At 48.1% G+C, this 14,361-nt stretch overlaps 1 protein-coding gene across 1 annotated transcript in view; it reads right to left on the reverse strand.

The window, feature by feature from the left end:
* The window catches only part of KLHL6 (kelch like family member 6), a 67,228-nt gene that overhangs the window by 9,134 nt on the left and 43,733 nt on the right, over positions 1-14,361 (reverse strand). The window contains exon 3 of the mRNA XM_056121977.1: positions 3,946-4,395. Coding sequence (XP_055977952.1) covers positions 3,946-4,395 — 450 coding nt within the window. The remainder of the gene's footprint in view (positions 1-3,945; positions 4,396-14,361) is intronic.

Consider the following 14,361-nt stretch of genomic DNA (forward strand, 5'->3'; position numbering starts at 1 on the left):
AGATCTGGGGGACTGGATCCCTTCTGGAAGGTTCCGCTCCTGGAAGCAGAGTCTCCACACTCCTGCCCACTCTATGGCTCCCCCACACTGTCTGTCATTCCCCATACTCCTCCCCACCCACTTACGCTATAAATCATCTGGGCTTATTTGCAATGTCATTCTACCCTTTTCTCTAGGAAGTCATTCTTAGCTTTCCACACGTGTTCCCTTCATGTTAAATTTCCCCATACATCTTTCATATGTACTTTACTCTAAAGTCCCTGATAGGGATTCTCAGCACCAAGAGCAGGAGCACTGCACTGTCCTCCTGTTGTTCATTGATTTGCTTGAGCAGATACCAGTAACATATCACAACAAATTGTGAGACTTGTTGTTACTGTTTTTGGCATATCAAATACATCACGGGTAGCTTGCCAGGCTTTGCTGTGCGGGTGAGATACTTTTGGTAGCTTGCCAAGCTCTCCGAGAGGGGAGGAGGAATCGAACCCAGGTCGGCTGCATGCAAGGCAAACGCCCTACCCACTGTGCTACCGCTCTAGCCCACCAAGAGCAGTACCTGGAGCAAAATGGGTTTCTAGAAACATTGGTGGGATGAGTGGATGAGTGAATGAATGAGTGAGCAAGATAGGAAAAGCAGAACCTCACACAGATATTCTTCACAGTCTCATTGTTTCCCAAAGTGAGTAATGCTGCCCCCAGAGAAGTGTTGAATGTTTGGGGGGGAGGGGGGAGGTGTGGCCTCAGGCGTTTTTAGGGCCTCTATCTGGAATTATGTACATGTGAAACCATAATTAACAGTATTGTAAATTACAGTACTACAGTTAAAATGAGCTAAATAAAGAATAATAAAGAATTTCTTAGAGCTGGAGAGATAGTACAGTGGGTAGGGTGCTTGCCTTGCACACGGCTGACCTGGGCTTGATCCCTGGCACATATATGGTCCCCTGAGCACTGCCAGAAATGACCCCTTAGCACAGAGCCAGGAGTAAACCCTGAGCACTCTGTGACACAAAAAGCAAACAAAAAAGTAGATTGATTGTTCAGGGAGATGCTGAGTGGCTTCTGTAAACAGTGCAGTGATGAACATACAAGTGCAGATGCCTTTTTTTTTTTTTGCAGATGTCATTTCTACTGTACTTTTTGCCTCTCTGGGATATGTTCCCAGAAGTGGTATTGCTGGGTCAAATGGGAGCTCAACTTCTAGTTTTTTGAGAAGCGTCTATACTGTTTTCCAAAAGGGCTGAACCAGTCGGCATTCCCACCAGCACTGTAGGAGGGTCCCTTTCTCCCCACATCCGTGCCAACACCGGTAGATTTTGTTCTATTGGGGTGGGTGGTGGGTGGGAGGGATATGGGCACATTGGTGGTGGAGAATGGGCACTGGTGGAGGGATGGGTACCTGATCATTGTATGACTGAAATGCAAACACGAAAATTTGTAAGTATGTAACAGTACCTCACAGTAATTCACTAATAAAAAATAAATTTAAAAAAAAGGAAAAGAAAAGGGGACAGTAGGTAAACAAGCCTGGGGCCTCTGGTGTAGCTCATTCCGGTAAGAAGCTTCGACTATAGCCCCACCTTGATCCCCACCTTTGGGTATTTGCATCTTACTCTGTTCCCTCCACATTGCTCCGGAGTCAGCCTATCAAAACAGAATCCAGCAGCAGTGGCAAGTCATTTTTGAAGCTGTTCATAAAAGGCACTGTTGTTGCTGCCCTGATGACTTGCTCACTTTCCCATGCATCATTTGCTCAGAGGAACGGCAGCTGTTCTGGATAGTGCCCCATAGCGAGAAACTGAAACAGGAGCCATCAGCCAATAAAAAACTGAGACCTTCTGGCAGTCCTGTGAGTCTGGGAACAGATTCTACTGTCCCACTGAGTCAGCTGTAACCCTAATCAACCTGAGCACAGCTGCCAGAGAGACCTTGAACCACTCAGCTAAAGAGTTTCTAGAATCCCATTGCCTCTGAAAGGATAAAGGTTTGCTATTTTAGAGTATTTTGATGGGAATCAGGTGCCTCTTTAAAATGCAGGGGCTCATACTTGGAAAGCACACACCTTGACACATCACTGGCCACAAAGTTTGCTGTTTTTGCAGTATGTGGATGGCTTGTTACACAGCAATAGATAACATGTATCTATCAGTGGATGGCGTTGGCTGCATCTTGGGACCTGTTTTGTAACTCCATACTACAGAACTGATAAATGGTAGTCCTATTACCAAATTGCAAGATCAGCCTTATTAGACAAAATATTTACCCCAAAGGCTGACATATGCCAATCTGCAGCCAGAGAGGCACAAGATTCACAAACCTGAAGATGTTTGCCAGCTCCTGGCATACAGCAATCAGCTTAGTTTATTTTCAGATTGTTAAAAATAGAGGACAGTTCCACTGACAGGCTACTGATTGTTTGGCATGCCTAGAGGGGAAACAAAAAGGAACTTTTCTATTTCTTCAACAAGGCCATCCTCAGGAGCAAGACCTCACCCCTTTATGGTCACAGAGCACATATTGTTAGTATTCGGCTGGAACCTAGAAAATTAGGAGGCAATGAAATAAAGGGGCAGCTTTCTCTGCTCCCAAGAACTGTTTTTCCAAGGAAGGTACTAGCTACCACTCCTAAATTAAATGCAGTGAATTGACATGATATTTATGATCCTAAAATATCCTACTTTGTTACTTCCTTAAGCTTAACAGACAAGGTTGAGGTGAGAGAGAATAAAGGACCAGGAGTTGCATTTGGGAAACAAAGCACTGTAGCACTGTCCTCCCGTTGTTCATCGCTTTGCTCGAGCGGGCACCAGTAAAACCTCACAACGAATTGTGAGACTTGCTGTTACTGTTTTTGACATATCGAATACATCAGGGGTAGCTTGCCAGGCTTTGCCGTGCAGGCGAGATACTCTCAGTAGCTTGTCGGGCTCTCCGAGAGGGGCAGAGGAATTAAACCCGGATCAACTGTGTGCAAGGCAAATGCCCTACCCGCTGTGCTATCACTCCAGCCCATCACTAACAGGGAAAGAAAAGTTAAGGAAAATTAAAGAAGGAAGTGAGCTGACACAGTAGCCTCTATCTTGCACTCCCATTATCAGGAATAAGCCCAGACCCTTCAAGAAGTGAGTTTCAGGGAATTTTCTGGGAACCAAGAGACAAGGAGACTCCAACTGGGAGACCATTGGGGCTGGCTGTTTCCGTTTCCCAGCTGCAAAATGGTGTTTGTTTGCTTATGTTTGTTTTGGGGCCACGCCCAGCTATGTCCAAGGGTTACTCCTGGCTTTGTGCTCGAGGAACCACTCCTGGTAGGCTTGGGGGTGATGACCCAGGTTCAATCCCCAGCCCTGCATATGATTCCCTCAGCACCGCCAGCAGCAATTCCTGAGCACAGAAACCAGAGTAGCCCCACTTGGTGTGCCCCCAAACAAACAACAACAACAAAACGCAGAGTGGAGTCAACGAAGAGGGTTACCGAGGCAGTAGGATGATTGGGCTTGAGTTTTAGGCTATCCACCCGGGAATTGGAAGGAGGCCAGGCTGCAGGCAGAAGATAAGTTATAAAGCTCTTTCAGAAACTCAGAACCGAAAGAAGAAGAGTTTGGACCAAAGTAAGCCCGAGAAATACCCGGGGAGTCCAGGCTTTCTGGCAAACTGAGTCTATGCAACAGCATCAGAAAAGTGACCACCAGGCCAGACCTCCCACCTTTGTGTAACTGGGTAGGGAAGGGCTGTGCCGGGCGCGGGGCTGGGTGGTCCCACTGCTCCTCCAGAAACGTCTAACACGCGGCATCACTGGGGTCTTCCAGATCAGGGAGCCAGGGTTTTGCGAACTGCCTGACCCAAACAGCACCCAGACTTCTGGAGGCGCTGAGGATCCGCAAACCCGCGCGCGTACTCTCCACCGCGCGGCTCCCCTCAGAGTACCACCCTGGGGGTCCTACTCACCTCATTGCCAGAAAGGTGGTACATCCTGGCCTCCTGGAGCAGCGGGAAGACCTCAGGGCACTGCCTGATCAGGGGCTCCGCCTCCACGGTCTCCACGAAGTACCAGGGGTCGAGCAGCGGCAGGCGCACGTTTTCCAGGATGAAGGGCAGCAGGCAGAGCCGCTCGGCAGGCCGGTGGCGGACCCAGCGCATCACCGTCTCGAACACCTGCGCCTCCTCCGTCACGTACAGGTCGTCGCTCTTCAGGATGTGGTGCAGCGTGTCCACGGGCAGCTCCAGAAAGTCCTCGGAGCTCACGATCTGCACGAAGTTTTGGATAATGTAACTTTGAACCTGCTTCTTCAGGCTGTCCAGGGAGTGGGTGTCCGCCAGCCTCAGTATGCCCACGCAGTTTTCTGGGTTCAAGGCGTCCGTGAGGAAGCTGGCACAGGCTTCCACCATGCGCAGGAACTGAGGGAGCAGAAGAGCCGCCAGAAAAATGGTTAGTCCAAGATGAGGTCCATCACTGTGGGTCGTGTTTGGAGTAAGATTAGAAACGAGGGGCCAGAGTGATAGAACAGCAAGTAGGGCACCACTCATCCTTGCATGCTGCCCACCCAGGTTCATCCCGGCTCCAAATCTGCCAGGGATGGTCCCAGCACCCCTGACCGCAGAGGCAAGAATAAGCCCTGAGCACAGTCAGGAGTGGCTCAAAACTGAAAACGAAAAAGTTACAAATGAGCTGCAGGTCCAGCAATAGAAGACTAACTAAATCCATGGAAAATGGTAGTATATCTTCCAGATTTGGAGTTGCGACTAAAACACACTAGAAAAATATAAACAGCATGGATGATGTTCACTGTGTGTAGAGCTTTCAAAAATTCTGCTCATGAGGCCAGAAAGTACAGGGGCTAAGGCTTTGCATGTGACTGACCCAGGCTCAATCCCCAGCATCACAAATGCTCCCTTGCCCCCCCCCACATCTGAAAATAGAATGAGGGGTAAGCCCTGAGCACCATCAAGTGTGGACCTCATACTCACCCCAACCCCAATAAAAGAGATCCTCATTCCCAGGGCCAGATAAATAGTACAGCGGTAAGGCACTTGTCTTGCATGCTGCTGACTAATTTTGGTCCCTGGCACCACATGTGTCCCCTGAGCACCGCCAGGAGTGATCCCTGAGCACAGAGCCAAGAGTCAGACCTGAGTATAGACAGGTGTGACCCATACCTCCCAACAAAACAATGAAGGGAACAAAATAAACGTAAAAATCTCTTCACAAAATTTGAATCCCTAGATTTCATAAGCAAATAACAGGAGCTAGAGGAAAAGAGGAACAAAACTGATGCGATGGGAATGTAATCAGCCACCACCAGACTGTGGGAAACACTCTAAAGGAACCAGTTTAGTGTTTTCAACAAATACATCACAAGGGGCAAGAGGGGAGAGGGAAGGAAGAGCTGAGTCGGAGAGTCGTAGGAGGCAGTTCCATACTGTGAAGGAAGCGCCTTATTTGGATCCCTGATTTACGCAAAGGAGCCTCAAAAGTCAGAGAACACTTAGCGATGATTAAGATTTGGTCATGGAAAGCAGTGATTAATTCGAGTTAAGTTAATGGCATGATGACAGGGCTCTTTTTTAGAAATAAACACTGGGCCCAGGACATAGAACAGAGTTCTTCAACCTTTTCACTCCTGTGGACCAGCACCTGTCCTGCATATTGGTCCACGATTAGGCAGTTAGAAACGAGGCAAGAGACCGTGGTTTTCAGCCTTTCTGCCTCTGCGAGCCACAGCAGTCCATGGAACAGTGGTTGGAGACCCCTAGCTCAGAGCTCCTGCATTGCATGCCTGAGCTCCGTTCCCTGAGCCCAAGCTCCCAGGGTCACCATCTCAGCAGCTCTGCTGCGTCTGCAGCTTCTCAGCCCTGCCTTCTTCAGTTCCAGGCACAGCAAGCTTTATTTTTTAATTGTACCACCATGAGACACAGTTACAAAGCTTTCATGTTTTAAAGTAACAAAATAGGAGACTAACACCCAAGAACAGTCCAGATAAGTACCAGGAGGTTCACTCCATGGCTTGGAGACCAGCCATACATGCTGGGGGTAAAGGTAGCTCAGATAGAGAAGGGAGCACCAAATAAAGAGTGTTGGGAGGATCCACCCAGGATGGGAGATGCATGTTGAAAGTAGACTATAGACCGAACATAACTGCCACTCAATGCCTCTTTTGCAAACCTCAGCAACCAAAAGGAGAGAGAGAACAAAAGGGAAAGCCCTGCCACAGAGGCAGGGTGGGATGGGGGTAGGGGGAGGAGGGATATTGGGATCAGTGGTAGTGGAGAATGAGCACTGGTGGAGGGATGGGTTCTCGATCATTGTATAACTGAAACCCAAGCACAAAAACTGGCAAGTCTACAACTGTACCTCATGGTGTTTCACTAATAAAAATTAAAAAAAAAAACTTTTATGTTTGAGCTTTAGTCATACAGTGATCAAACACCAATCCCTCCATCAGTGCATTTTCCACCACCAATGTCCCGAGTATCCACCATCCCAATCCAACCCTCCCCCTGCCTGCCTTCATTGCAGACAATTTCCCCCATACTCTCTCTCCACTTTTGGGCATTATGGTTTGCAATATAGATACTGAAAGGCCATCATGTTTGGTCCTTTAAGGGCCACAACAGGAGGTGCAACCCCCCCCTCCCCACCCCGAAGCTCCCCGGAACTAAAAGAACTTGGAGCACCACAGCCTGGATGGTGTGACCTCTGGAGGGCACTGTGTGGGAGCCACAGCGCCCCTGCAGAACATGGCAATCATCGCTTGTGTGGCTCAAAGAAGAGAGCAAGTGCCAGGGAGCACAGGAACCAGCACACAAACCCGTGTGCCAAGCTCAGCGAGCAGCAGGAAGGAGTGTTTGAGCACTGCAGCCTGACGGGTGATGTCCTACCAGTACTACCTTTAAAAAGTGTGGGAGTACCTGAGACTAGCCATTAACAATAACGAAGGAAGCGGGGTGGGTGTGGGGGGTTGATTTAAAAAAAGATTACTAAATTAGAAGTGCATGCTGTGGAGGAGAGATGGCCTAGCAAGTAGGGTATTTGTGGCTGACCTGGGCTTGATTCCTAATATTTCAGATGGTTCCCCGAGCACTGCCAGGAGTGATCCCTGAACACAGAACCAAGAGTAAGCTCTGAGAACAGTTGGGAGTGACCCCCCCACAAAGCAAATTAAAAAAAAATGAATAAATAGTAAAATATTTGTAGATATCACGGGGAAAGTACTTTAAAATATCTGACATAGGTTTTGATCCTATTTTTTTCTTTTCTTTCTGACCACATCCAGCAGTGCATGGGGACTGAACCAAGATCTCCCGTGTGCAGAGAATGTGATGTGGTCTGTGCTCTGTCTCTCCTGCTCTCTGATCCTATTCTTATAAAGAAAAAATAGATCATAGAAACATGGCAGAATGATATACACCAAAATAGTTATTATCTCTATGTACCAGGCATCTTAGGACAGATTACACTGCAATAAAAACAAACAAATAAATAAATAAACAAACAAACCCCAACCAAACAAAAACTTGCAGGGCAGAGAGATTGTATAGAAATTTAGGCTTTTTAATTTTTTTTTTGCATCCAGCTCACCCTGATATGAATCCCCAGAACCACATATGGTCTCCTGATTACTACCAGGGGTCACTCTTGAGCACAGAGTCAGAAATAGTCCCTGAGAACTTCCCTGGGTGGCCCCCAAACCAACCAACCTGCAGATATCAAGGTTACCACATAGATGATCATGTCTCATGCTACATGCATGCCCTGGGCTCTTTTCTAAGACTCGGGATGTCAGAACAGCCCTTGGAAGTGTATCAGACTCATGATGGAGGAAAAAAGGATGAGAGAGCCACACAAAGGCTCTAAAAAACGAACTTCTGCTCTGAGACAGCACCTGCCACTCCTGCTCACACTTAACGGGTCAGACGCAGTCACAAGGCAAGACTTGTGGTCAAGAGATTCATAACCTTCCCACAGAAACAGGTCTCAGAGCAATGCCCAAGGAAAATAAGGCGTCAGACTCTGATCACAGGCTGAAATTGCCAAAGGGAAGGAGGCAGCTGGCTATGGGGTACAGGGTCCCAATGGGCTGGGGTGGGGAGATGTTGGCCAGGCAGCAGTGGACTAGTGTTAGAGACATTCATTGTTCCCTAGAACACAGCACACTTTCTACTCTAGCAAACCAGGGTTACCTCAACAATATTTTTTAAAGGGGGAAGGAAACAGGGCTAGACAGGGACAAGACTGTGTAATTAAATTAATTGAAAGCACCAACCTCTTAAATGACTATGAGAATTTTTCTTATCCTGTTATAGCTTTTATAAATTCTCTACAATAAGAATGTAGAGGCTAGGGTGATAGTACAGTAGGGCACTTGCCTTGCACTTGACTGACCTGGGTTCAATCCCCCCAAATGGTCCACTGAGCCCCGCCAAGAATTGTTCCTTAAGCCAAGAGTATAGCCTGAGAACAGCCAAGTGTGACCTCCAAAAAACCAAATAAATAAATAAATAAATAAAGTGAGAAAGTATACTTTTGTACCTAAAAATATCATTTGTAAAATTGGTGTCTCCCACATCTGACTTAAAAGTCATCATGATCGGGGCTGGAGCAATAGCACAGTGGGTAGGGCGTTTGCCTTACACACAGCCAACATGGCCGACCCAGGTTCGATTCCCAGCATCCCATATAGTCCCCCAAGCACTGCCAGGAGTAATTCCTGAGTGCATGAGCCAGGAGTAACCCCTGAGCATCGCCGGTTATGACCCCCCCCCAAAAAAAAGTCATCATGATCTTTATAAGATTGCATGTTCTTTGGGCTTACACATCTCTTTACAGCATATGAAGAAACAGCATTTCATCAGGTTATTTAGTAGTTTGTCCCTGAGGTGTCTTAAGTATATTGGTGCTTTTTCTCTCCTTCCCCCGCCCCACCTCTACTCAGTTTTTTTCTTTTTTTTGTTTGTTTGTTTTTGTTTTTAAATTTTTTTTTTTATTCTTCTCTGGGCTTAGCTTTGAACACAAGTTCAGGCTCCTGTTTCCTCTCCTCATTCACTGGACTTCTTATGGGCCCCTTTCCCTAGGGTGATTAAGAGGGAAAGAGGGAGACTGAGAAGGCAGGGCCTGGGGAGGGGTGTGGCTTGCAGAGAAGGGCTTCTAGTTACAGGAGTTTGGGGAGCAGGGCTGTGGAGTCTAAAGGCTGGCCGTGAACCGGCCCTAGCATGAACCCCACTGACTTCATCTTTCATCTTTATTCCAGAACTTTCTATAACCAGATTTCTGGTCATGGAGCGGGGGCTGGGGGGGGGGGGGGGGCGGGGATCAATCCCAATGGCCAATTAGAATTTCTCAGTGGGCTCTGGGAGAAAACCTGGTTTCGCCCCAGACTGCCCTGTCTGCGGTCCCCCCAGAGATCTGTCTTCGCTTGAGCAGCTGTGGAAACAGTTGAGACTGAATTCTAACACCTGTTTTTTTGTTTGCAGATTTTCAGTACAAAGGGTAAAAATAATCAGCAGAGACCAAGTTGGGTTGAGCCCTCAGAACCCCAAGTGGCCCCACCCGCAAAGTTAGGCTTGAGGACTGAAAGGAATCACAGAGAGACCTCCAGCACCCAACCGCAGCAATATCTGTCTGGCATTGGCAAGAGAAGAAGATGCAAAATAAATTTCCTAAATATGTAAACCTCCTGAGAGGCCACATACCACCCTGGTAACAGGGAACTGGGGAGCCAGACTGGTGTCAGGGAATTAGGGAGGGGAGAGAATCATTTAACTAAGGGGGATGATTTGTGTCCCCTCATTCGTAGGACATGTCGAGGAAGTTCATTTAAAGTCAAACAAATCCAGTTTCAGACCGGAGAGAGAGTACAGTGGGTAGGGGGCTTGTCTTGCATATAGCCAACTTGGGTTCTATCCCAGAACCCCTGATGGCCTCCCAAGTCCCACCAGAAGTAATCTTTGAGCGAAGAGCCAGGAGTAAGACCTGAAGGCAGCCCCCAAACAAAACAAAACAAATACAGTTTCTCACACTTAGAGAAAACAACAGAAGGAGCTCATCCCTGTGCTGGCAATGGTTATTGCCACAGCATTCTACAGGTAAATCATTAGTTTGGTTTTTGGTTTCATTTTGGTTTTGCTTTGCGTTACTCCTACTTAGGGATCACTCTTGGTGGGCTTGGGCGACCATATGGGATGCCGGGGATCCAACCCACGTTGGCCGCATGCAAGGCGAGCACCCTACCCACTGCACCATCACTCAGGCCCACACTAGGTTTTTAGACTCTGCTAAATAGACCAACTTGTCTACCCTGAGCATGAAGTTGTTTTTGAAATCAGGGACAAGGCACCAGAGAGATAGTGCAGAGGAGGCATTTGCCTTACATGTGGCTGACCTTGGGTCAGTCACCCCATGCCTGCAACGAATGAGGGGAGAAGTAAATATTAATTTATTAGGGAAAAATGTTTATTATCACTTTCTAGGACACAGTCATAAAATGGGGGGAGGGCATGTAAAAAATAAAGGGCTCTTATGACACGTCTTCCCCTTCTGTCAGTTAGCTCACGGAGTCTTCATAACCACACTGTCAGGCAGATACTTCTAATCACTTCTGCTTTAAAGATGAGGGAAACAGCTTCAGCGAGGCAACATCCTCAGAGACTTCTGACTAGTAAGATACAGAAAGAAATTTGAACCAGTCTTACGTAATTCAAAAACAATGCGTGTTTTCACACTATTCCAAACTGCTTCTGGTAAAATTGTGTGGATACAGGATCTGATTTTGGTAGGTATCAAACCTGATTTTCACCTTTCCCTGGAGCCCTTGGCTGGTCTGATCTACCAGGACATAGAAGGCCTGGCCAACAGGATGCCCTCTCCCACACAGATGCACAAAGGAGACAGTGAGTATGAACTAAAGCAAGCACCAAAACTCTCATTTGTGGAAAGCATTGACTCTAATGCATCTCTCTCACCTCAGAAACCCTGTCTCATCCAGTCAGCCACAGTCCACTTGCCCAGAAGCCGTGCGAAGCGTCAGTGGCAGGTGTTGGGGGCTCAGAGAGGAGCAAAAGAGACATGGAGTCTGTGAGAATCCACTTGAGCTGACAGACCAGGGACAGTCTTTAAAAGTCCCACCCCAAAGGTCTAAATTTATAACTCAGACAGAAGCCACAGAACAAGACTCAGTGACTCCACGTTCTGAAAAAGCTGAAGAAAGCCCTCCTCACCCCTCAAGCTGATGGAATCCTCTGCCTTCAGAAATATCTGCCACCTTCTTCAGATACCTCTAAGTTTGCCTGACATGCGTCTTTCTACACTCACTCCATTTCCTTGGAACAATGCCCTTTTGCTGTTCTCAGTTTCCATCCTATTCTCACCTGGGAAAGTTGAACTCAGAATCCTGCTTTTTAAGAAAGGATTCTTCCCAGCTCATGCCAGTTCCACTAAAGAAGCCCCCTGACAAGTTTACCTCAAAAGGAGGTCAAAGTGAGAATGGTTCCCATCACATAATCTATACAGGGCTGTTCTTTTTACTTGAACCTAAGTCTGGAACCAATAGATGGGCCTAGGGAGTTTGCGAGCATCTTAAATTTTGCACCAAGATGAGGCTGTTTTCTGATAACTGAGTTTGCAAGGACCTACTCCCTGAGAACCAAGAAGCAAAGGAAGGTGGACCAGGACAAGGGGACCAGAGAGGAAAAGAGCTGGATCACCGTCAGGCTGTGTGCGAAGTATTCCCTGCCTCTGAATATGTGCTGGGTTAGGTAAAGGTAAAGGCCCTCCCATTGATCGTCGATTTGCTCGAGCGGGCCCAGTAACGTCTCCATTGGAGACTTTGTTGTTACTGTGTTTGGCATATTGAATACTCTCGGTAGCTTGCCGGGCTCTCCGAGAGGGGCAGAGGAATCGAACGCCCTACCCGCTGTGCTATCGCTCCAGACTTGTTTAAGAATAGAGGCAGGAAATGGAAGGGAAAGGAAAGGAGAGGAGAAAGAAAGGAGGGGAAGGGAAGGGAGGGGGAGGGAAGGGGAGGGGAGGCGAAGTCTCCACATTCATGAAGTCAGTTTTCAAAAACTGCCTGCTTATTCATGGCTTCTCCTGAAAGAATCCATATTAGGGCATCAAATTTTTGTGTACTTTAGCTAACTTGCAACATTGCTTTCTGTAAAACTGCTTGGCTGCTTTGCACCTGGGGGAGAGGGGACTTGGAAAGTGATTTACTGTCCCTGAAATGTATTGTCTCAGTAAAGCACCCTGCAGATTTGGGTAAAGGATAACTCAGGATGCGGGTGGTTGGGGGAAATTGCCCTTTCCTGGAATGTATTGTTTCACTAAAGCACCCTGCAGACTTGGGTAACTCAAGAGGATGGTCAAGGGAGATTCCAGCTATAACCTTGCTTGTGCTGACAATCGATGTACGTAAATGCTGATCTTTGAATCTATAGGCTAAGGAGTGAGGTACTTTTAAATGGATTGGTTAAGAAAGTATATGTTGTTACAAATCTATTGGCTATGAAATGCGCGGGCTTTGCTGTAAGGGCCAGTGAAGGCCTATATAAGATCCCCTTTGAAGAAGTTCGGGGCTCTCAGCCACTGCCCATTTTTGGGGTATGCTGCGGAGCCCCAGCATGCTGGTCTAAATAAACCCCGTTTTTACTCCTGCAGGAATTGTGTCTATCTGGTCTCTCCGCGCCTCCCAGGGCCAGGGAACTCCCGATCCCAACATTTGGAGGTCCCACCGAGATCACCGAGGACCCTGCCCCAGGGACGCAGGATTGAGTCGCGGGGTAAGTTAAGGCGCCTCTTTCTCTCTCTTTGTTTCTCCGGTACCGTTTTACTGTAGTTACCGATCGGTGACACAAGCACAGTGGTGTGCAAGCACAGTGACAGTGGTGTGCAGCACACTGTTGTGTGTGCGAGCCTTGTGTCTGACAGACGTGTCGGGAATAGACACGGGCCGCAGCCCTGGGGGACGCCCCGGAGGTGGATGAGGGCCAGGGACGCCTGGAGGCCTCTTTTGTGGTAGCCTCGGAGAGGCTACATCTGGTGTGTCAGGAATCATCGGCCGCTCTATTACTTCTCTATTCTTCTTTCCTCTCCAAAAGGCCTTGCGCTTGCGTCATTCTTTTTTTGTAGGTTGGATCACGCTCGTCCTTTTTCTCTACCGAGACACCGTCTTTGGAACCATGGGACAATCTCCGTCCACTCCTCTCACTCACTCTCTCCCACTGGTCAGAGGTCTGCTCTCGTGCTCAGAATCCTTTTCTGATTGTTAAAAAGCCTAAATGGCAGACCTTTTGCTCTGCAGGATGGCCAACGTTCCAGATTGGTTGGCCCCCCGAGGGATCGTTCCACTCGCCGCTTATCTTCCAGGTCAAGGGAGTCATCTACCAGCCTGCTCCCCGGGGGTACCCGGACCAGGAGCCTTAGGCAGGAGTGCCAGGCCGGGGGGAGAAGGGGCCCCCACTTACTCTGCTCCTCCTCTGCCCCTGAACCCCGAACTCTCTATTGCCACTCCCGGGCCAGCACTGGCCTTTCCCTACTTCCGATCTCTTCACTTGGAAGAACTAAACCCTCTGGAGGTGAAAAATCATGTGCATGCCCTTTGGGCATATTTGGGAGTCCCAGGGTGACTGGTGAGTGTGGTGCACACCCGTGTGAAAGAGTGGACCGGTCCGAGCGAGTGCCTAGGTGTGAGCTGCGCGTGTATCCATAGTGTGTGTATTTATTATCTTTCTCCTAATTCTGTTTATTAAGATTGTTTAATACGGGTCAGAATTGATCACTTCTCTGAGATCCACAGGAAAGCTCAGGATCTGGGCTTGATGATCAAGAAAGGTAAATTATTGTTCATCAGAATGACCTTCCTTCGGTGTGGATTGGCCCCCACGAGGTTCCTTCTCTCCAAACCTTGTGGCTCAGATAAAGGAGGTAATCTGTGGAAGATCTGCTGTGAAGTTCTCCTCCAGGCAAGCATCTGAATAGTCTCTGCAAAGAGGCACCCCTCCTTTGTCTGTCTTGCCTCACCATCCACTATTGGGGGGATGGGAGGAAAGCCCACTAGTGAGAAGATTCTGGGAAACTAAGGCAGAAATTTACAGGCAGAAAATCCTTTTCCCCACCCAGTCTCAGCTAGAGGTCAATTCAAATGCTAATGAAGGCAGTCCAGATGTAAGGCAGAAAGAAAAAAAAAGGGGTAAAAGGCAGGTAAGAAGCCTAAGAAAAGCAGCAAGCCAGCAAAAGCAGGGAAGATGTCGCAAGCTGAGAGAAGGCAGAACTGTTTTTTTAAGGAGCAGAGTTTTTAAGACCACAGCACTAAGTTCGGCTCAGCCACACAGCTGTGGGTCTGCCCAAAGCCAGGCCCACCCAGGTGGAGA

Source organism: Sorex fumeus, unplaced genomic scaffold (assembly GCF_029834395.1).
Source record: "Sorex fumeus unplaced genomic scaffold, SorFum_2.1 ptg000044l, whole genome shotgun sequence".
Classification (NCBI taxonomy): Eukaryota; Metazoa; Chordata; class Mammalia; order Eulipotyphla; family Soricidae; genus Sorex; species Sorex fumeus.